The 21,660-nt window shown below is 39.2% G+C and overlaps 1 protein-coding gene across 1 annotated transcript in view; it reads right to left on the reverse strand.

Moving 5' to 3' along the window:
- Nucleotides 1-2,464: 2,464 nt before the first annotated feature.
- The window catches only part of mboat2a (membrane bound O-acyltransferase domain containing 2a), a 73,816-nt gene continuing 54,620 nt past the window's right edge, over nucleotides 2,465-21,660 (reverse strand). Inside the window, exons 5-13 of the mRNA XM_053632735.1 lie at nucleotides 19,434-19,489; nucleotides 16,561-16,615; nucleotides 14,226-14,409; nucleotides 11,429-11,621; nucleotides 8,886-8,989; nucleotides 8,743-8,807; nucleotides 8,527-8,659; nucleotides 6,815-6,966; nucleotides 2,465-4,436 (exon numbers count right to left, since the gene is read on the reverse strand). Of these exons, the coding sequence (XP_053488710.1) occupies nucleotides 4,268-4,436; nucleotides 6,815-6,966; nucleotides 8,527-8,659; nucleotides 8,743-8,807; nucleotides 8,886-8,989; nucleotides 11,429-11,621; nucleotides 14,226-14,409; nucleotides 16,561-16,615; nucleotides 19,434-19,489 (1,111 nt within the window). The 3' untranslated portion in view covers nucleotides 2,465-4,267. The remainder of the gene's footprint in view (nucleotides 4,437-6,814; nucleotides 6,967-8,526; nucleotides 8,660-8,742; nucleotides 8,808-8,885; nucleotides 8,990-11,428; nucleotides 11,622-14,225; nucleotides 14,410-16,560; nucleotides 16,616-19,433; nucleotides 19,490-21,660) is intronic.

Here is a 21,660-nt window from a genome sequence, read left to right on the forward strand (position 1 = left end):
CATCTTTTTTTTTTTTTAAAGCTAACTTCCCAAACACTTTGTATGGATACACAGTGGTATTACTTAGATAGCAGCCAAAGTCATACACATATGGAATATTAAAAATAATTCTCTCTTCACTAGAAGTGTGTTCATAAGCATTTTAATCATCTGGTTAAATCAGTAGCTCATCTGTCAAACACACAAGACATACAAATACAGGATGAAGCGACTTAGACAAAAAAAAAAGTTCCTAGGCTCCTTAGAATGTTACAATTTTTTCTTTAAAATATCGTCTGAATGAGGTAAAAATCACAGTGTTTAGAAAATGTGTGAAGGACAATCTCCGAATCCATGTAAGCCAGATTAAAACTAAAAAACTACCCACAATAATAATAAAATAAATGTGACATTTGAATTTCCCCAGAAGAAAAAAAAGACTGAATCAAAATCAAAAACAAAACAAATCCCACAAAGGCAAACATTGTTTATTCTCTGTCGGACATTATGTTGAAAATAATAACGTAAGAAATCACATTAAGAATCTAAGAAGACGTCTTTTGGCTCTGCAGAAATGTCATGGCATGTAGTCCAAATAAAATATCTATATATAAACTACTTTTAAACTGCATTGAGGATTGCAACCATCAAACCAACTCCGTCATAGAGCAAACATATCGTATCTGTCATGCAATGGCTGATAACATGAGAAGGAAAAAAAGTGTACAAAAAGTGTACAAGTTATACAGCGTAGTAAAATGGATAGTACATGGCTTTGGGGGCACAATAAAATGACCCGTCCGTCTGCTGGCTGTGTTACTGGCTTTTAAGTGACGTTAGCTCAGGTCTTTGATTTGAAAATGATGTTTTTCATTGATTTATGCAACAGCATCAAACACTTATCTATTTTTAGATCCACACATAGACTTAAATCTCAGCATTCGAACCTGATGAGATACAAGTCATGGAAGAGATAAAACAACCAGTCGACACTAAATACGTATATCGGGATCAAATGTGTTTAGATGACACTGTGTAATACTTGTGTGGCTTTGGGGATGATATACATAATGTATAGTCGCATTAATAAACATGACCATGCAAATCAATATGAACAATCTGTAGATAAAAGAGGGCGAATCCTGACTAACACGTAGGCTCTCGGCACATTCTTCCATTCACGACACTGCGAACGATGACTGTGTGAAACGTATGACTAGAACTCGATTCCAATAGCAGAATAAAGCCGTTCTTTCTGACGTATATTAATAACATGGACCTCTACAAAACTGAGGACATCCGACTGACAAAAAGCTGTTAGGCTCGACAAATACAAATTCAAACTCCAACAAATGGTCCATATTTACACCAGACAAGTGTTCACACACATACAGACCTAAAGACACTGACAATATCATGGTCTGCATTTAAAAAAAATAATAATAATTCTTTACATGGTATAGTATTGTAATGGCATCTTTAATAATTCTGTAGTTATTTTCCCCCCACAGATCGGGTTATAAAGCGCTATACCACGTCACGTCTCCCTTACTAAAAGTGCAACAAAAAAAAACAACAGAGAAAACAAAATCTTTCTATATCCTTTAAGTCATATTACTTTTAGTTAAAAAATAACTTTCTTTTATATGAACAAATGAATCCTTCTTTCTAATTTCTTTAGTGTAAAACCTCTCATCCTGATGTGCAGCGTTTAAACAGTGAGTGTGTGTGGTTTCAGACATACAGCGTGTGATGGCTGCAGTGATTTGGCACTTTGGACATACGCAGCAGTTTTGCATTGATGTGCTGGTTATGTGGTTGGAAACACTTGTCTTGCTCAAACGATATCTACTGTTCCTGTCACTGTGGTCTTTGGGTAATTGTACCTCAGTGCGAAAAAGAAAATGGAGTCAGAAAGCTAATGTTCCCGTTTCATTGCTGTGTGTTCTTTAAATTCGAACATAAGGACGCCTTTAGGTATTTAAACAGAGTTTCTATGTGCATTAAATACAGCAGGGTGGAATATTCAGCTAAACAGGACAATAGAAATATACTCAAATGTTGATGTAAACTAAATCGCCATCTGAATCCCTGATTGTGGCTTTACATTAGCAGATGCAAAAACCAATACATACCGTATGGCTTAATCGACGATGTTACATATTGGTACTTGCATGTGCGTGTGCGTACGGAAGCGCTTTCCTGCAACGCGAGGGGAAAAATCCCAACCAGCATCTCATTATTACAAGAAAACATCTGTTATCATGAGAAAAGATCTCATTATTACGAGAAAATAATCTTATTACGTGAAAACATCCTGTTAATTATGAGAAAACCATCTCAATGCTACAAGATCTCGTTATTACGTGAAAACACATTATTATTACAAGAAAAGCATCTTACTAGAAGACATGATCAGTTTGGTGGTGCTTCAAACAGATTTCTCTCATAATAGCAAAATCAATTTCTCATAATAATCAGATGATTTTCTCATAATAACGACGTTTTGTTGTAATAACATGATGCTTTTTTTATAATAACGATTGTTTTCTTGTAATAATGATGTTTTATTGTAGTAATGATGCTTTTTTATAACAAATTTTTTCTCTCGTAATGACGATGTTTTATTGTAGTAACAATGCTTATCAATTTTTTTTCTCATAACGGTTTTATTGTAGTGACAATGTTTTTCTCATAATAATTTTTTTCTCATAATAACGATGTTTTATTGTAGTATCATGATGCTTTTTTCATAATAACGATTTTTTTCTAAATTTTTTCTCTCGTAATAACGATGTTTTCTTATAGTAACGATGCTTTTTTCATAATAATTTTTTCTCGTAATAACAATGTTTTCTTATAGTAACGATGCTTTTTTCATAATAATTTTTTCTCGTAATAACGATGTTTTCTTGTAGTAACAAGACGCTTTTCTCATAATAACGAGATGCTGATGGAAATCTGTTTTTGTTTATCTCCTGTGGCAGAAATGTGCTTCTGTATGAGCCACACTGGTTTATTTGTACATGTTCTTACTAAAGTAATCGACTGTGTTTTCAAGCACTTTGTTCGAGCTTTTTCTTACCATTGCGACTTTTTGTTCCTTCCTCATTGTGAATGCTTGTGATTTTTAACTCAAAACACTATCGAACTCCCTACTGCATCTGCTGCTAACACTTCTACTTCCCAGACGGTGGGTCTTTCCACTGTAACACACACTAAAATCCTGACTGTAAGACTAAACACTTGTTGAATGGTGTCCTAAAGCCCCCATGCGCCAAATATCCTTCACACCTCAACATCACTCAGATCAAACTTAATCTGAACTGCTGTACGAGGTCAGTTGATTACCGACGCCAAATGTATGCCGTAATAGTAAACAAAGGTACGATGCGATGCTGTTTCCTGTAGCGTAGAATAACGGAATACGAATTCGGATATGACAAATCGGTGCACTGTGAAAGATCCTAGCAAATACACCACAATACATGCTCTCAGTGTGCTTCCTGTGATGTCAAATGTTAATGACTGTAATGTAATGGCAGAGACACTAAAAGCTTCTTCTGAAAAAACTGAGAGCAAAACGCAAACAGAAAGCCCTTAAACAAAACCAATAAAAAGAAACGACAATCTTGTGTAAAGAAATTACCCCTCGTTCCAAATGAATTCTGCCTCTTCCAAAGACAGCATCAGATATGCATCAAACAGATGGACAACAACAACAACAACAACAACAACAACAAATAGATCCTGTAAAGAAGAGACAACTGCCTAAAACAGGAAACTAAGGCCTATGAGAGATTGGCATCAAACAAATTCTATCAAATTTTTTATAGCAAAACCCCACAAAAAAAAAACAAGGTATATTGGTGAATAGCTGATGGGTTTTTAAAAAAAAATCCTCTAAGTACTGCGAGAGCTGGCCTCAAATGTTCCTTTCTTGAATGATCTCAATGCCAGCCTGCTGAGCACTGGATAGTAAATAGAGGGTTTTTAAGGCAACTTGTATTTGTTAATCTCCATTAAGACCCAATCGATTCCTCTTGTGACCAATTAAAGCCCCAAACTGGTGAAAACACACTGAAGGATTTTCCCCGCTGTAAACTGATTAGCCCCGGTGCCATTCTCTGAGGCTCACCACACTCGTCTGTCTGTCCTTATTCACGTTTTAGTAACGTCCCGTTCGGGTTAGGTTGGAAGGAGAGAAAAAGAGCCACTCGGGCTCATCAGTCTGGATGCGACTTCTCCACAGCTCTGGGTGTAAGAGGTGGGAGGAGGTGTCCGTTCTTCAGGACGTTTTCTGTTTCTGGTTGCAGTTACGGTCTGTGCTGGAGAAGTCACTGCCCTCCGCCGGATGGTTCTGTTTTTCCTGCAGCTTCTCACGTGATGATCTGCGCTTCACAGGAAGGGCTAGGACCAGCAGCATGCAAATCACGTGCAGACCGAAGTACCATGACCTGAGAGAGAGAGAGAGAGAGAGAGAGAGAGATAGTGAGGTTACTGTACCATACTGGGTCATGCATAACATGGAGTGATACATAACACCATATCAGGGGTATTCAAATTTTTACATTTATAAAAGCTCTAGTTAAATAAAATTCCGTATTTAAAAAGGTCTGGATAAGCAACTGATATGACCAATGATTACAATTAACTTTTAATGCTTAGTTCAGGGGTTCCCAAACTTTTCCAGGGCAAGGCCCCCCAAATGACATTAATAATTTACCGAGGCCCCCCTTTTGCCAGATGTCTTTAAAACACATTAAAAATACAGACTTCTGAATATATCCCCCCCCCCTTTTTTTATTAATAATTACATCTTACATCTTTACATTACATTAGGAATTGATTTTGTGTGTGTGTGTGGTTGTCAGAGTGAGAATTTATTTTTCACACCAAATTGTTGAGGCCCCCCGGGCACCCCCTGGAGGCCCCCACTTTGAAAACCACTGGCTTAGTTCATGGCTATAAAAAAAAAGTTTTTATTTGTTGAATATAATTACTGAAAAGGCTTATGAGCTTGTTAATGAACGAAACGCTGCACATTTTAATGGTTTATAATTCTAGTTGTTTGGGCGGCTGTGGCTCAGGTGGTAGAGCGGGTTGTCCACTAATCGTAGTGTTGGCTGTTTGATTCCTGGCCCACGTGACTCCACATGCCGAAGTGTCCTTGGGCAAGACACTGAACCCCAAGTTGCTCCTGATGGCAAGTTAGCGCCTTGCATGGCAGCTCTGCTACCACTGGTGTGTGTGAGTGCATGTGTGAATGGGACACAGTGTAAAGCGCTTTGGAACTGCTATGGTTAACAAAGCACTATATAAGTGCAGTGCACTATATAAGTCCATTGGTGTGTGTGAGTGTGTGTGTGAATGAGACACAGTGTAAAGCGCTTTGGAACTGCTATGGTTAACAAAGCACTATATAAGTGCAGTGCACTATATAAGTCCATTGGTGTGTGTGAGTGTGTGTGTGAATGAGACACAGTGTAAAGCGCTTTGGATAAAAGCGCTATATAAGTGCAGACCATTTACCATTAAAGAATCACACAGAGCTTCATGAGTAACTTGTACATTCTTATGTTACTGAACGCAGGCTTTTTTTTTTTTGTTCTGCAACCTTCATATCTGACTGCATATATTAAAGTATATGCAGTGACTTTTGCCCTGTGACAACACTACTCTGAACAGATCAGACATCTGTTTCCAAACACCTGCATACTTCGCTGTCCGATCGTCTTTAAACATCCGTAATCAAGTCATATGGTCACTTAAAGAAAGCCTTCCCTTTCTGACCTCTCTCTCTCTCTCTCATGATAAGAATTAGTCATATTGCGATATCTATGATCTAGTTGATCACATGTTTACGTGCTGCAAAGTGGGCATCTCACACGTAGAAAGAACGTAGAAAGAAGAATGCATCCCCCAAAAAGGAGCTTCCTCTGTAAATTGGAAGTGGTTTCCATTTTGTTTTTCCTGGGATAGATGATGAATCTTGCGAGTATTGGTGTTTGCATTTTCACTGGAATTGCAATTTGTGAATAAAAAAATAATCATATTCTATTTTTTTTTTTAGCCAAGTTAATTAGTATAATTTAGTAATCGATGATGGTCAGGATTAAGTTTGATTTTTTTTCGGATCAGTGTTTGCGTTTGCACGGCTCTCCAGACTGTACGCTGATGGGACCAAAAAGATCGTGTTGAATGAAACTATTTTCATATGGTCACTTATATTGTTCCAGTAAAAAAAAATAAATAAATAAATAAATAAATAATAAAAAAAAAACACCATGAAATACACTACCGGTCAAAAGTTTGGAGCCGCTGTTAAGATAATGACGGTTATTTTCATCACACCTCTGTTTGAAGAGATAAATCGTCCAGCCACTACATTGCACTTTCACAGAGCTCTGATACAGAAGTAGTCGATGGATCTCCTTTCTCATTTCCTGGCTGGCTTCCCATATCCTCCAACTCAACCAGCACGCCAATCATGAATCTTTGGTCTGTCTCACTGTCTTTTCTTAATAAGAGTTCTTTATAACCTTCTGGGTCAAATTTAATACCGCTACAAAATCCCATCATAGATTTCCTTTATCTCGACATGGGCCATAAAATAAAACCAGCTCATCCTTTGAACACTAGCACTAAAACGATCTAATTAATGGCGGTTGCTGTGGTGGAGAGACAAAGCCATGCTCTGCGTTTCACCTCTGTCAGTGATAATTCCCCTCTTAAGCCATCATGGTTTTAGATTACTAAGCATTAATTCACTTCTGCGATATTCGGGAGCGGACAGAGTGCAGGCGATTTGCTCCTGTTGTTCGGTAATACTCACCAGTAGAACTTCAGAGAAGCTCCCACTGCCAACACAACGAATGGCACCACCGTGTAGCATATAGCGATCTGTGTGCTGGCCCACGTAATCACGTCGTATATGAGCTTGTGTGTGGAGGAACCCAGGAAGTGCTGCCTAACGTTATGTCTTACCTGAAGCGAGAAGAATGAAGACAGAATCACATATTTATTATTAAAAGAAAATTCAAATTAAGGCTTATTGCCAGATTAAGGCTTATTGCCAGATTGAGGCTTATCCCCCCCCGATACAAGCATTATATGAGTACATCTGTCTCGTAGGCATTTTGTAAGCAAACTTTTCTCTAAAATGGACTGAATAATAGATCACTGCTATTTGGGAATGACAAAGCAGACATGTTGACTTTTACTGCCTTAATGAGCTCTGAGGTTCTTCGCTGCGGATCATATTGATGCGACGTGACATTTAAAGGCCCTCTGCCGCTGCCTGACTCAGTTCCTCGGACACAGAAAGAAACTTCAACAACATCCATCATTACAGACGAGCAGTCAGAAACTAATCTTCAATCGAAACACTGGAGCGGCTTTGGATATCCAGGTTTCAGGTCGTGTTTATAAAAATGGCAAAAAACACAAAGAAGCTGAGTCACCTTCACCACCGAGTTGATTATTTTCCAATAACAGCCCTAGTGTGTGTTATTTTCGCAGAACTGTTATATACCGCAGCGATTTTGTTAACGGACGAAACGCAGCACATTTTAATGCATTATAATTATAGTTATATAGATTTAATATTGCCTGTCATTTTACTGAGAAACCCAGAAGCATAAACGTTTCACTCCTGAAGACTTTCCTGAGCTGGGAAACTCGGACTACTACGGAGCACTTAGACTCGTCCCGTACATCCAATTTTCCATACCGCTTATCCTTCACAGGGTCACACAGGAGCCTGGGGTCGATCACTGGGGACTCGGGGCATGAGATGGGGGACATGCTGGACGCCAACCCATTGTGGGAACAATCCGTGATAAACCGGAGTACTCGGAGGAAACCCCCAAACACGAGGAGAGCATGCAAACTCTATACACACACGTAGGAGGCAGGATTCAAACCCCTAATCCCGGAGGTGCGAGGAAAACATGCTAAGCATTAAGCCACCATGCCCACTGATGAAAAAACCCTCCAGTCAACGATTAAAATTTTACTTATTTATAAAAACATGTTTTTAATATCCGTTTATAATTCTTAGTTTTACCTTATGTGGATTGTCCACCGTACAAGTCCCTGTGTATGAGGTGTTACCATAAACACAATAACGCCTTAGACCCAGCACGTTTATATAAACCTATTGTTCATGTTACAGCCGGAAATTGCTGTCTAAGCTGCTGTCCCTCTCTCCCTCACCACCAACGTGTGTCATGTTACGGACAGACCGCGAAGCCTTCCGTCATGACAACTTACAAAGTGTCCGTTACAAAATGCTGGCACTGGAGACTCCTTCTAAAGAGGTTAATTAAACATGTCCATACAGAAAGGTTCACCATCTCAACGATTTATGTGGAGAGTCCCTGTAGAAGTTCTTACTATTGAAATGATAGCGTATTAGAACAAGCGCGTTAATAAATATAAGCCTGTGATTTGCCTTGCAGTCTGTCAGAGCTGCTGTTATTACAATTGGGAATTCAACAGCGCTGTAGTAGAAGAATAAGTAATAAACCGATCAGCGATACTTACTGCCCGGGCTGCCAGCGTCACGCCGATGCCCATGATGAAGGTGAGGTAGTATCCTGGGTACACTCCGTGCCATATGGCAGAGAGCAGGAAGGTGGCTGCTGTCGGGTGGTACGGACAGCGCTCATAACATACCCTACAGGAAACATACACAACAAAGTGTGAGAGGGAACACAACCTGAAGGCACTAACAGAGTATTTACAGTAAGAGAGATTTACCTTTTCAGCCAAAGTGCTGTCTGAATGTTCCAGTTGTCGAGGAAAGACTTGAAGCTTGTTGCAAGCTGCAGGTAAATAGAGACAACAAGGATGCTCAATTCCTGCTTAGAGAAGAAGAAAGGCTTTTTCAGACGTTCTCATACCTCTATGTCCAGTATTCTCAAGTTTGAGATCAGGTCCCATCTTGGACTGCCGTCTTTATGATAACCATTAAAGCCAAAACCAGCAGCATTGTTTATCGCGTCAGCTGAAAAATCAAAGGGAAACAAATAACTTACAAAGAAGCTTTTTATGATAGTATTATACATCATTATTGTATTATACATATTTATACCACAGTGCTGTTGAATTCTCTATTCTGATTGGTCAGAAGGTGCTGATTCATTTTCTGTAACAGCAGCTCTGACAGAAGTGCCAGCTAACATTCAAATGACAGGCTTATAGTGATGCGCTCATTCGAATACGTTATTGTTTCTATAGTAACAACTCAGAGAGACAATATGTACAGCAGACAATACACGTTATGGGTGATATCGTGAAGCTTTATTTAACATTTATGGATGGTGTCTTGGGGCATCAGCGTTTTGTAACAGTCAGTGAGTTTTCCTCCACGGAAGAGTCTCCAGGACAGAGGACTTTTTTTTTTTTTTTACACTTTCCGGTTTCTTGGTAACATGACAAGTGTGCGGAGAGTAAAAAAAGGAGGCTGGAGAGCGAATGACCAGTTTATAGCTGCTAGACAGTAAATAACAACTAACTAGTTTCATGGATGTTTCACAACAATAAAAGTAACTATAAATGTCTAAAATGTATGATGTGTCATTCATTAATGAATTAAAAATTGTCATCACTGGCAAATTGCTGTTAGAAAAGTAATTAAAGGACATGCCGTTATTGGAGAAATGATCAAAGATGGGGTGCTAATAGCAACTTTGCTTTGGTTGGGCTGCATCACACCACACTGCTGTTGATTACTTTCCTATAATAACACATCCCATCATATTTTATTCCTTACTTATTATATGAACACTGTACTATAATACAGCATACACATAAGGTGATATACAGTCCACTCTGAATCTATTAGAATGGCAAGGTCAATTCATTTTATTTATTTATTTTGCTGTAGACTGAAGACAGTTTGAGTTTGAGATCAAAAGATGAATATGAGAAGAGTTGAAAATTTCAGCTTTTTTTCTTGGTAATTATATGTAGATGTGTTAAACGACATGGAAGATAACACATTTTGTATCAGAACACCCAATTTATAGGCGAGCAAACTATTGGAACATACTGACAGGTGTTTCTTGTTACCCAGGTGTGTCCTGATAATCGATCTGATAGTTTAAAAAATAGACAGCTCTGAACATCTATTCTTGGTTTTAGCCTTCAGTTTCACCTTAGAAGACTGCCTTTGTTGTTTCAAAGGATAAGCCAACATGAAGATCAGAGAGCTGTCTATGGGAGAAAAACAAGCCATTTTGAAGCTGAAAAAAGAGGGGAAATCAATCAGAGGCATCGCAGAAACATTGGGCATAGCCAATGTCCTGAAAAAGAAAGAAACCACTGGTGTACTGACCAACAGACATTGAACAGGCCAACAACAGCTGATGAGAGAAACATTGTGGGAGCTGTGAAGAAAAACCCAAAAACAACAGTCAATGACGTCAACAACCTCCACAGGGCAAGGGTGAAGGTATCATAATCCACCATTCGAAGAAGACTTCAAGAGCAGAAATATAGAGGCCATACCACAAGATGCAAACCACACGTCAGCAGTAAGATTCTGAAAGCCAGATTCAACAAGAAATTCATAAAGAAATACAGAGATGAGCCACAAAGGTTCTGGAACCAAGATTAACCTCTACCAAAGTGATGGAACAGCCAAAGTGTCGAGAAAGACAGGATGTGCTCATGATCCAAAACAAATACAAACTCATCTGTGAAACACGGTGGAGGTAGTGTCATGGTTTGGGTTTGCATGGCTGCTTCTGTAACAGGCTCACAATCTTTATTTATTATGCAACTCATGATGGATACTGCAGAATGAATTCAGAAGTTTTGTCTGCCAATTTACAGAAAAATGCATCCAAATTAATCGGGAGGAACTTTATCGTGCAGCAAGACAATGATCCAAAACACACTGCCAACTCAACAAAAGACTTCATTAGGGGAAAATGTGGAAGGTTTTAGACTGACCAAGTCAATCACCAGACCTTAACCCATTTGAGCATGCATTTCACCTCCTGAAGAGGAGACTGAAGGGAAAAACCCACCGAAACAAACAATAATTAAAAGAAGCTGCAGGAAAAGCCTGGAAAAGCTTCACAAAAGAAGAAACCAACAACTTGGTGATGTGGGTGCTGTTCCTATACTTTTGCTCACTTAAAAATTGAGTGGTCTGATACAAAAAGTTCTGTGTTTTATGCTGTTTAACACATCTAGATGTAAATACCAGGAAATAAAAGCTGAAATCCTAAACCCTCATCTCATTTTGAAACCCAAATGCCTTTGGTGTATAGCACAAACAAAAAATTCAGAGGGGACTGTATCTTGTTTTTAAACATTACTTTATAAAGAGTTCCTTTTTTGATCACAAGAGGGCAGCAGCACATCATAACATGGAATACAAGCAACGAAACATAACCATCACTTTCATATAGAGAGTAACGGCTGCCTCACTCACCCAGTGTCCATACGAAATAGTACTTGGGCCGCAGACTGAGCATGGACAGGTAGAGGTAGAGGATGCGCATGTAGAAGGGCTGGGACATGATGAATGGGTCATCAATGACGCGCTCCACAGGACATATGCGATAGAAGGTTAGGTAGACCAGCAGGCAAAGAGTGCAGGTGGCCAGCTTCACCAGAACATCTCTCTGAAACAACATGTAACCGCAGTGTACTAAACACCTAAACCCAAATATCCACCTAAATGCCAAGCTGAAGGTTGAGTATGGAACTATTGCTCAGTGATATTTAATCAGAAAGTCTCTGAGAGTTGTTTCTCCAATATCTTTGTTAAATAACCTGGATGGAAGTTCTTCGTTGTTGTGAGAACACTGATTTGGTCTGTAGCCTAGTTCGCTCCATGTGACAGACAAGCTATAACACATCCTGCAAGGAGAAGTGTTGCAATGTTGATGACTAAACTACAAATCTTTGCTTGTTTTATGGGAACTTGAGCTTTACACACTGGTCAGCTCTTATCAGGGCTTCTGCTAAAACAAAAATTGAAGGGGTTTAAAACATTTTAGTTAACATTAAAAATAGATCACCAACTAGTTTAGCTTATTATACCACCACACAGTGTTGAATTCTTAAACAGCTCTGACAGAAGTGTACACAAACTCGAATGACAGGTCTATATTAACGCAATTGTTCTAACACGTTATTGTTTCTACAGTAACAACTTACACAGGGTATGGTGAACGCGCCGCATAAACGAATTAACAGTTGTTGATACAGCTCCGTTTTCTGTGAGGAGATGTTTACTTAACATTTACGAAAGGATGTTAAAGTCTCAAATGTGAGTGCTTTGTAATAGTGAGGTTTTGTTTGAAGTATCATTGCCACGATAAAGTCTTCTGGACAGCAAGCATTGTGCTTTCGGTTTTGTTGGTAACATTATAAGCTGTTTTTTAAATTTTTATTATTAACTTCAGAGAGATTGACAACAGTCATTCTGTAATAAATTAATTGAGTGTGTCATTCTATAATAAATTATTTGAGTGTGTCATTCTGTAATAAATTAATTGTGTCATTCTATAATAAATTATTTGAGTGTCATTCTGTAATAAATTAATTGAGTGAGTCATTCTGTAATTAAATTAATTGAGTGTCATTCTGTAATAAATTAATTGAGTGTGTCATTATATAATTAATTGAGTGTGTCATTCAGTAATTACATTAATTATGTCATTCTGTAATAAATTAATTGAGAGTGTCATTCTGTAATAAATTAATTGAGTGTGTCATTGTGTAATAAATTAATGGAGTGTCATTCTATAATAAATTAATTGAGTGTGTCATTCTATAATAAATTAATTGAGTGTCATTATGTAATAAATTAATTGAGAGTGTCATTCTGTAATAAATTAATTGAGTGTGTCATTGTGTAATAAATTAATGTAGTGTCATTCTATAATAAATTAATTGAGTGTCATTCTATAATAAATTAATTGAGTGTGTCATTCTATAATAAATTAATTGAGTGTCATTATGTAATAAATTAATTGAGTGTGTCATTCTGTAATAAATTAATTGAGTGTGTCATTCTATAATAAATTAATTGAGTGTCATTCTATAATAAATTAATTGAGTGTGTCAATATGTAATAAATTAATTGAGTGTGTCATTCTATAATAAATTAATTGAGTGTGTCATTCTATAATAAATTAATTGAGAGTGTCATTATGTAATAAATTAATTGAGAGTGTCATTCTGTAATAAATTAATTGAGTGAGTCATTCTGTAATATATTAAAATTTGTAATCATTTACATATTCCTATGATATAAGTTGAATAAGCCCCTTCAAGATGTGCTGTTACTGGATAATAATCAACTTCACCGCATCACACCACCCCATCATTTATTTATTTTTTCTTCTGTTTAAATAAATAAATAAATAAATAAATAAATGAATAAATACATACATACATAAATAAACACTGCCCTGTTTTATTCTTACTGGCATGGACACACTTTGTCCTTTTCATTATTAAATATCAAGTATATATAAATTATATCAATTAAATATCAAGCTCTTTTAATAAAACTAGAAAAAAAAATCTATATTATATACCATTTACTATTTTGTATATTTTAACACCATCTAACTGACTTAAGTACTGTGAAAATCTAGCTATAAGAAAGCCCTCAAGCCTCCAAAAATACATATGGTGGTAGATATTTACTTAACTGATTAGGTGGATTAATCTGTGCTGTAATTGTAAGGATGGTGTGCTCACTATATATCCAGCACTATACATCTTTTCACAGCACAGGACTAAAGCACTGTCAGTAGGTGGAGCAATGGGATTCCAATGTAATTGGCTGTTTATATATGGAGATGTGCTGAGATGATAATGCCAAATGCTTGTAGATCTGAAGGCTCAGACAACATGTAAGAATGCAAAGCAGATGGCTACAGGCTATTGTTAGTGATAAGGGAACCCGTGGGAACTGGTGCGTCCTGATCTGATATACTATGCTGCAGTTGTGCTTTTCTGTGGATTGGTTGAAACCGTGTTCGTCCTGCTCCCTCAGGACCACGCAGAGCAAACCAGCTAAACCTGCCCTGAGCCAGCAACATGGGGAATTTTCTGCCTGGAGGAAAGGAACAAATATCTCCACTATATCACAACTTATTTAAACCTAGTGTTCCGTCACTGCCTAAATAAATATCTCACTACATACTCTTCACGTTCAGATCCTAAGACATGGCCACCAGGGGGAGACAGAGGGCTAACAGGGTCTCTACCTTTGGTGAGGGGTCACATTGCTTGAATTTGCCATTCTCCTTGCCATTTGACTCCGCATGTTTGTGCTGGTAGCCCGTGCCCTCGATGAAGGCTGTGTAGTCATTGTAGGAGCATGTGGGGCCTGCCAGGATGCCCAGGAAGTTACAATTATAACTCAAGTACTCTAGAAGACTTGGCATTTTCCTGCAGCACACAAACAAACACAGGATGAGCGTCATCAAGTACACCAACAGAGCCTATTTACAGAGTTGCTAAATGTTATTTTCTTTAAATGTTAGTAAAAAAAAAAAAAAAAAAAAAGTATTTTTAATAAAAACCCTATTCCATCATCTGTGGCTTATATAGAGTACATTGCATCAGATGATATTGACTTGGAAGGCAGAGTGCAGTTCATAATAATGATGAAGAAACCTGGGAATCGTTTTTGATTTTAAGTGCCATATAAGAACACTGAAATCTTCTACACAAATTAAAAGCAATGTGTCTCGTTAATATAGTACGTATACCATCACAGCCATGTCTATCTAGACCAGGGGTCGAGAACCTATGGCTCGCGAGCCAGATGTGGCTCTTTCGATGGCTGTATCTGGCTCGCAGACAAATCTTTAATAAAAAAAATAATAACGTTAAAAATATAAAACATTCTCATGTATTTCAATCCATTCATTTCCTACCGCTCATGTTCATGGTTGCGGGTGGCTGGAGCCAATCACAGCTGTCCTCCGGGACAACACCAAATTTTTATTGGATAATGCGTAACGTACACGGGTCGGTGTGAGGTCAGGAAGTAAACTTCCCTCCTTTTAATCAAGTAGTCAGCTAGCTAATTGCAGAAACCCTTTTATCGAAGAAGATGGCTAAAAGAAAAAAAAGATGAGGAGTATCGTACTTTTCAGCAGGAATGGACAGAGGTATTCGCCTTTGTGGAGAGAGCAGGTTCTGCAGTGTGTCTAACATGCAAGGATAAAATTGCATCGATGAAACGGTGAAAATGCAAGGCGTTGGAAATACAGTCTTATCCCTTCAACAAGCAGCGTTTGCATTTGAAAACAAGCTAGAACTCTTCATCGCCGACATTGAAACAGGTCGTTTACTACACTTTGAAAAACTGGGAGAGTTTAAAGATGCATGCACAGCAAGTGACCCTGCTCAACATCTTGATCTTCAGCAGCTAGCGGGCTTCACATCTAATCTCCTGCAGTCATTCAAAGCACGCTTTGGAGAATTTCGTGAGCGCACTCGTCTTTTTAAGTTCATCACCCATCCACACGAGTGTGCAGTGGACAGCGCCGACCTGAGTTACATCCCCGGTGTCTCCGTCAGAGATTTTGAGCTACAAGCTGCTGACCTGAAGGCCTCAGACATGTGGGTGAATAAGTTCAAGTCACTGAATGAAGATTTGGAAAGACTTGCACGACAGCAAGCAGAGTTGGCGAGCAAACACAAGTGGGGAGAAATGAAAAAACTTCAACCCGCGGACCAGCTGATTGTCAAAACTTGGAACGCGCTTCCCGTCACATACCACACACCAATGTTTGGCTCTACGTATGCATGTGAGCAGTCTTTCTCACATCTAAAGAACATTAAGACCAACCTACGATCACGTTTAACGGATGGAAGTCTCACCGCCTGCATGAAGCTTAACCTCACCACGTATCAACCAGACTACAAAGCCATCAGCAAAACCATGCAGCACCAGAAGTCGCATTAATGGTAAGAAGTACTTTATTCATCATTGGTTAGCAACAGCATAACAACGTTATTAAAAAGAATTCAGAGACTTATTGTACTTTAAAAGTGTTGGTCTTACATAAAATGCACACATTTACTTGTATTTAGTTTTAAACATATTGTATGGCTCTCACGGAATTACATTTTAAAATATGTGGCGTTCATGGCTCTCTCAGCCAAAAAGATTCCCGACCCCTGATCTAGACCAAATTCTTGGACCTCAGCTGCAATGACTTCATTATGTCATGATTGCCAGGACTGTTTCTCCTATAGGAAACATGACCTGTATTGTCATCACTGTCCTAAGCTGACGCTCAGGAACACACTGTTGCTTGGCAACAACCCTCCAGTCCCTAACGTGGAAATAGGAAGCCCTCGGCCACTGCTATCTGACTCGGGTTCAGGTTCAACCGAACAAAACAACTAAACGGAACAGTAGCACGAAAGGCAACAGGATGAAGTGATAGTGAGTCAGTGTGAGATATAGGTCAGTGGAAATGGTGACTTGTTAGTGAAATGGCAGAAAAGTCAGAGGCGTGAATAAAGCAAAAATGTGTAAGTACATAATCCTGTCCCAGATATAAACATACCTTTCCCACATACCTGACAGCGAGATACTTTTGAGTAGGCTTGAGATGCTCTTCCTTCTTTGTTAGACCTGTGAAAACACACACATTTGTATTACTGTCCTTGTGAGAAGTTTCCATTGACAACAATTAACGCAGCTAATTAATGAAATGCCTACGCCTAACCATAAAACGATACTTATATCTCCTTTAGATTTCAGCATGTTTAGGTTTTGTTTTGTTTTTTAAACCCTGCACACACACACACACACACACACACACACACACACACACACACACACACACACCTCAATAGCTCACACATGATGAGAATCATTGTACTGGGCATAGTGACACAGTCACACAGCAATCCCTTCAGCTGCTTCCCCTGTGATTCACGCCAATCTGCCGTTAATGCAATCATGACGCTGTGCATGAGTGCATAAGCTGTAAACCTGCCAAGGCAGCGCCGTTACCATGTCACTCAGACATCCATCAAAAACCCTCAGCCAATTCTAGGAGAGCAGCTAACAAATAGCTCAATCACTCTTAAGCTGTCAAATGGAGTGTACAGTCCAAAGTCCCTTCTCATATGCTTTTAGCCATGTAAGCAAACTGGACAGGGTGTAAACTGTGACATACAAGGAAATGTCCTCACACTATAGGTCAAAATGCAACATCTTCAAACGTTATAATGAAAGAAAGAAAAAAAAATACAAATAATGGAAAATTTGATCTCCAAATCTAATACAAAAATCACTTCTAAGGGATAAAGAATGACGAGAGCTGCTGGGTTTTTTCGTTTGTTTGTTTTGTTTTTTTAATATACATATTCAACGCTTTCCTCCAGCACTGGTCATTGACAATAAAGATACAACTCAAAACAAGTTGAATTCCATGCAGTGTCAGAGGGGATGCCTCTGCTGCCAATGAATCTAGTACTTCTTGTTTCTTTTAGATCTGAAATACCCTTAAAATATACTTCAAACAGAAAGGAAGCTGCTGGAAAAAAAACCTCTTTATGACATTTGACCTTGACCCTGTTTGGATCAATTCCAAAATCTAATACGTTCAGTGGGTCACCAGCTTGATGCAGTTATTACAAGCAAGTAATATGCAACCAAATATTAAGTGCCATTTACTTTAAGAATTTCTGTTCCTATACTTTTGCTCACCAAACATTTGGGTGGTCTGCCACCAAAGGTGCCATGTTCTAAGTTGTTTATCACATCTAGATGTAAATATCAGGAAATGAAAGCTGAAATGTCTTCAGGGTATAGCGAAAACAATAGAATCGGCCTTTCTGTTCCAGTACTTTCCGAGTGGACTGTATGTTATGGACTGTATGTGACCTGCTAAGGATCAAGTGCAACTTTACGACAACTTTACAACAAACGTTTATAATAAAGGTTAATATAACTGGTTTGTAATGAGGTGTGTAATATGCATGGATTTTTTTTAAATGTGACGTCATGAAAACACATCACTCACTACGTTTACATGAACAGCAGTTATCTAATTATTGACCTTATTCTGAATAAGACAATATTGTGATTAAGGTGTTTACATGAGTAGCTTTTAGAATACTCCTCTCATGTTCCCATTATACATGTTATAGAACATAGTTCGATTAACGGCACGCGTCATTACGTCCCCACGTCACGCCGTCCGACATTCCCTCCAGAATTTCACGCATCAACATACAGTTGGTCTTCGTTATGGTACTGTATACAGTTTTGGGTGTTTTTATTTAAAATTTTACGAAAGCTTCATGTGCGGTTAATTATTTGTCATGCTATACATGCAAATAGACGACTGCTGACATGCAAATAGACTGGGCTGCGTCCCAAACCGCGTACTTACCGTCTATATAGTAGCCGAGATACAGGTATTTCGTCTACTACAGGCCTATAGTAAGCAAGTACGTGGTTTGGGACGCAGCCGTACTCTCGTTTGCCGTCAAACGGTTGAGCACTGCCGTGTGTGTACTTGTCCTGTCGCAAAATGCGATGAAAACTCTCACACGATGTTAATAGAGTGATCAAGGTGTTATTATAATGCACATGTCTATAATGCACGTCGATAATGCGACTAAAACAGGAGTACTCCACATGTCTTAATTCCACTTGTGTTTACTTCGAGTATGATTGAATCAGATTACGGTAATCAATAATCTCTGGTACATGGTAGTTTCTTAATCAGTGTATTGTCTTAATCTGGTTAATATCGGATTATTGTTGTCCATGTAAACGTACGGATTGTGAATGATACAGAAATCACGCAAATCTATCATAATCATTAGTGATGTCCTGTACAACATTACAAACATCCGTCTGGAATCTTGTTCAAATAGTGCTTAAGGACACTAATGTCTGGTTCCTGACCATGCGTGAATATGCTCACATGATGTGTGTGATGTGTGGGCCGGCATAACGAGGAAAGCTACGACCAACTTCCAAGGGGATTCTGAAAAGGTATCACTCTATTTCTCATACATGAATCATCTCTCCATCGTCTCCTCCTAATGCTGAACAAGCATGTAAGTGGAATATGTTTGAGCAGGGGCGTGACTGTATGCAAAATCAGATGTCTTTAAACAAATTCAGAAACGCTGAAACAGCGACAATGGGGATTGGATTCTGGAAAGCACCTAATGCAAAGCTCTAATGCTTTCTGAAGCTGTAGGAATTAAATGTAAAACTTTTTGCATGAATAACAATTTATTTATTTATTCCTATAGATACAACACGTACACCTGAGGTAGTAAGATGTATGTTACAGGCTGTCTAATTAGTCTCAGCTATATTCTACATCAGATAACAGATAGACTAAGTAGATACAGTATACGTCTTCAGTCTGTGTTTTTGAGAGAGAAAAGGAGAAGTTGAACGTACTGAAACTGACACTCACCATCATGGATCTCAAATGCCAGACTGGTGATCTTCTGTGTGATTACCATCAAGGGCCTTGAGTGAGAGAAAAGGGAAACAGAGGGGGGGGGAGAGAGAGAGAAAATGGAGTGTGAATACAAAATGTCCTACTATATCTGCTTTCACTTACAAGAGGATTAGGAACATTGCACTTTATGTTATTACTATCAGGGACAGTGCTTGTAATTAACAGTATAGCGTTGGACAGCGGAATTTGAGCAATTCTTTCCCAAAGACAAACTAAACACTTGAAAATGTACCCATGTGCCTTCTGTTCCAGAAAGCTACCTCCAGCAGAGAGGAATTACAAGAACCCAGAGCAACTACCAGTAAAGCAGCACTCGAAGAGTGAAGACACTGGCTAGGAGGTTCCAAAAATACCATCACCACCACGGGGGATCAGAAAAATCTGGACAGCCAAAAGACTCAACCCACATCAAGCCAAGTAGGCCCTGTTCTTTAAATTCTTTACATAGTTTAACCACTTCCTAACCTGGTTAAAAGAATGGTAAAGCTGACTCCTTGAACTCACATCCATGAAAATCCTCATTTCCACCAAGCACCTGAATCCATTGTACCAGAGTCCTGATATTAGCTCCCATCCTATGGGAAATGCTGGAGGAGAACCAACGAGCTTAACACGATGACCCCCACATCACCAGAATGCCCAACAGATTAAGCGTATGTGCCCCATACCAAGAGAGAAGTGAGGGTCCACAGTTCCCTCAGCTCCGGACACCCACGCATCACACATAGTCAAAGTTAAGTGGAAAACAAATTCTGGTGGGACATTAGGTGAAAAGACATTGAACAGTATGTTAGAAGATGCACAGTGTGAGCCCAGACCAGACCCTCACACCAGCCACCCGCTGGGTTCAGAAACAGCAGAACTTATATTCAGGGAGGTCTTTAGTTTATATGGCCTCCCCAAAGATACAGTGTCTGATCGGCGTGTACAATTCATGTCTGTCATGTCATGCGTGTGGCAAGGGTTCTGCACAAAGCTTAACATCACTTTAAGTTTGATTTCAGGCAATCATCCATGCTCGAAGACTGAACCGAAAGAGTGGCCGCTTTCTTTGCGCATACTGCTTCAATAACCAACACGACTGGAGCAGGATTCTCCCATGGACAGAATACTCCCAAAACCCCCTAGTCCACTCCTTCACCGGCTTCACGCCGTTTCTTTACGTGTTGGGTTTCCAACCTCTGCTTTTCCCCTGGTCTGGGGAACACTCAAATGTTCCTGTGATGGATGGCTGGATAATACGATGTGAACAGACCTGGGAAGTGGCCCAAGTCAAACTGAAAAGAGCAGTGTGACACTAGAAGATACAAGGTGACCGTCACTGCACCAACCCTTGCAGCCGGGGCAAATGGTGTGATCATCAACCAGGGACATCTGATTTCTGAAAAGACCCTCAAGAAAAGAGTAAAGTCCCCGATTTACAGGCCTATTTAAAGTGTTGAAATAGATAAACCAACCAGAACTCCCACCACACTATAAAATTGCACCCATTTTCCATGTCTCCCTTCTGAAACCCTGTCTGTATACTCCTTATCGGCAGGTACCTGAAGCCAGACCACCTCCCCCTTTGGAGATCAAGGGCACACCAGCATACACTGTTAGAACACTCATGTACTACCTGGTATCATGTACTACCTGGTAGGACTTTGATTACATGAATATGATCGACTGCGATATTGACGTTTAAAGTGCGTCCTCCGCCCATAGAAAACTCCGCTGCAGGTCAAATCAAGTGCTTCCTAACCTTACGGCCGGTCACCATAGTGCGGCGCAGGGATGAGGTCAATTTTGTAATGCCAAAATCCGGAAACCGAGTTAGCATTTTAGCGCTCGAGCTGCCAGCTTCGCTTGCGCGAAGGGAAATCATGGCACTAACGTGTTGCTAAACGTCGGGGACGTTAAACGTCATCATGCCGAAAAGGAAAAGTCTTTGCAGATAAACTGGTTCGGGTGCTGTGCACAATTCCAAAAAAAGTGGATGAAGATCCATCCACAGACTAAATCCGTATTATGGAAAATGTTTTAAATCAAGTTTGGAATAGTTGTCGGAAGCTTAATACGGTGATGCTGAAGTCAAGCGACCGTGGTGTAGTTCGTTTATTTAGCTGTTTATTTCTGGCGATTGTATTTAGGCTTCAGACTTCATGTTCATTTGTGAAAATTATCTTGATGGACAAAA

This window comes from Ictalurus furcatus, chromosome 9 (assembly GCF_023375685.1).
Source record: "Ictalurus furcatus strain D&B chromosome 9, Billie_1.0, whole genome shotgun sequence".
NCBI classification, from domain to species: Eukaryota; Metazoa; Chordata; class Actinopteri; order Siluriformes; family Ictaluridae; genus Ictalurus; species Ictalurus furcatus.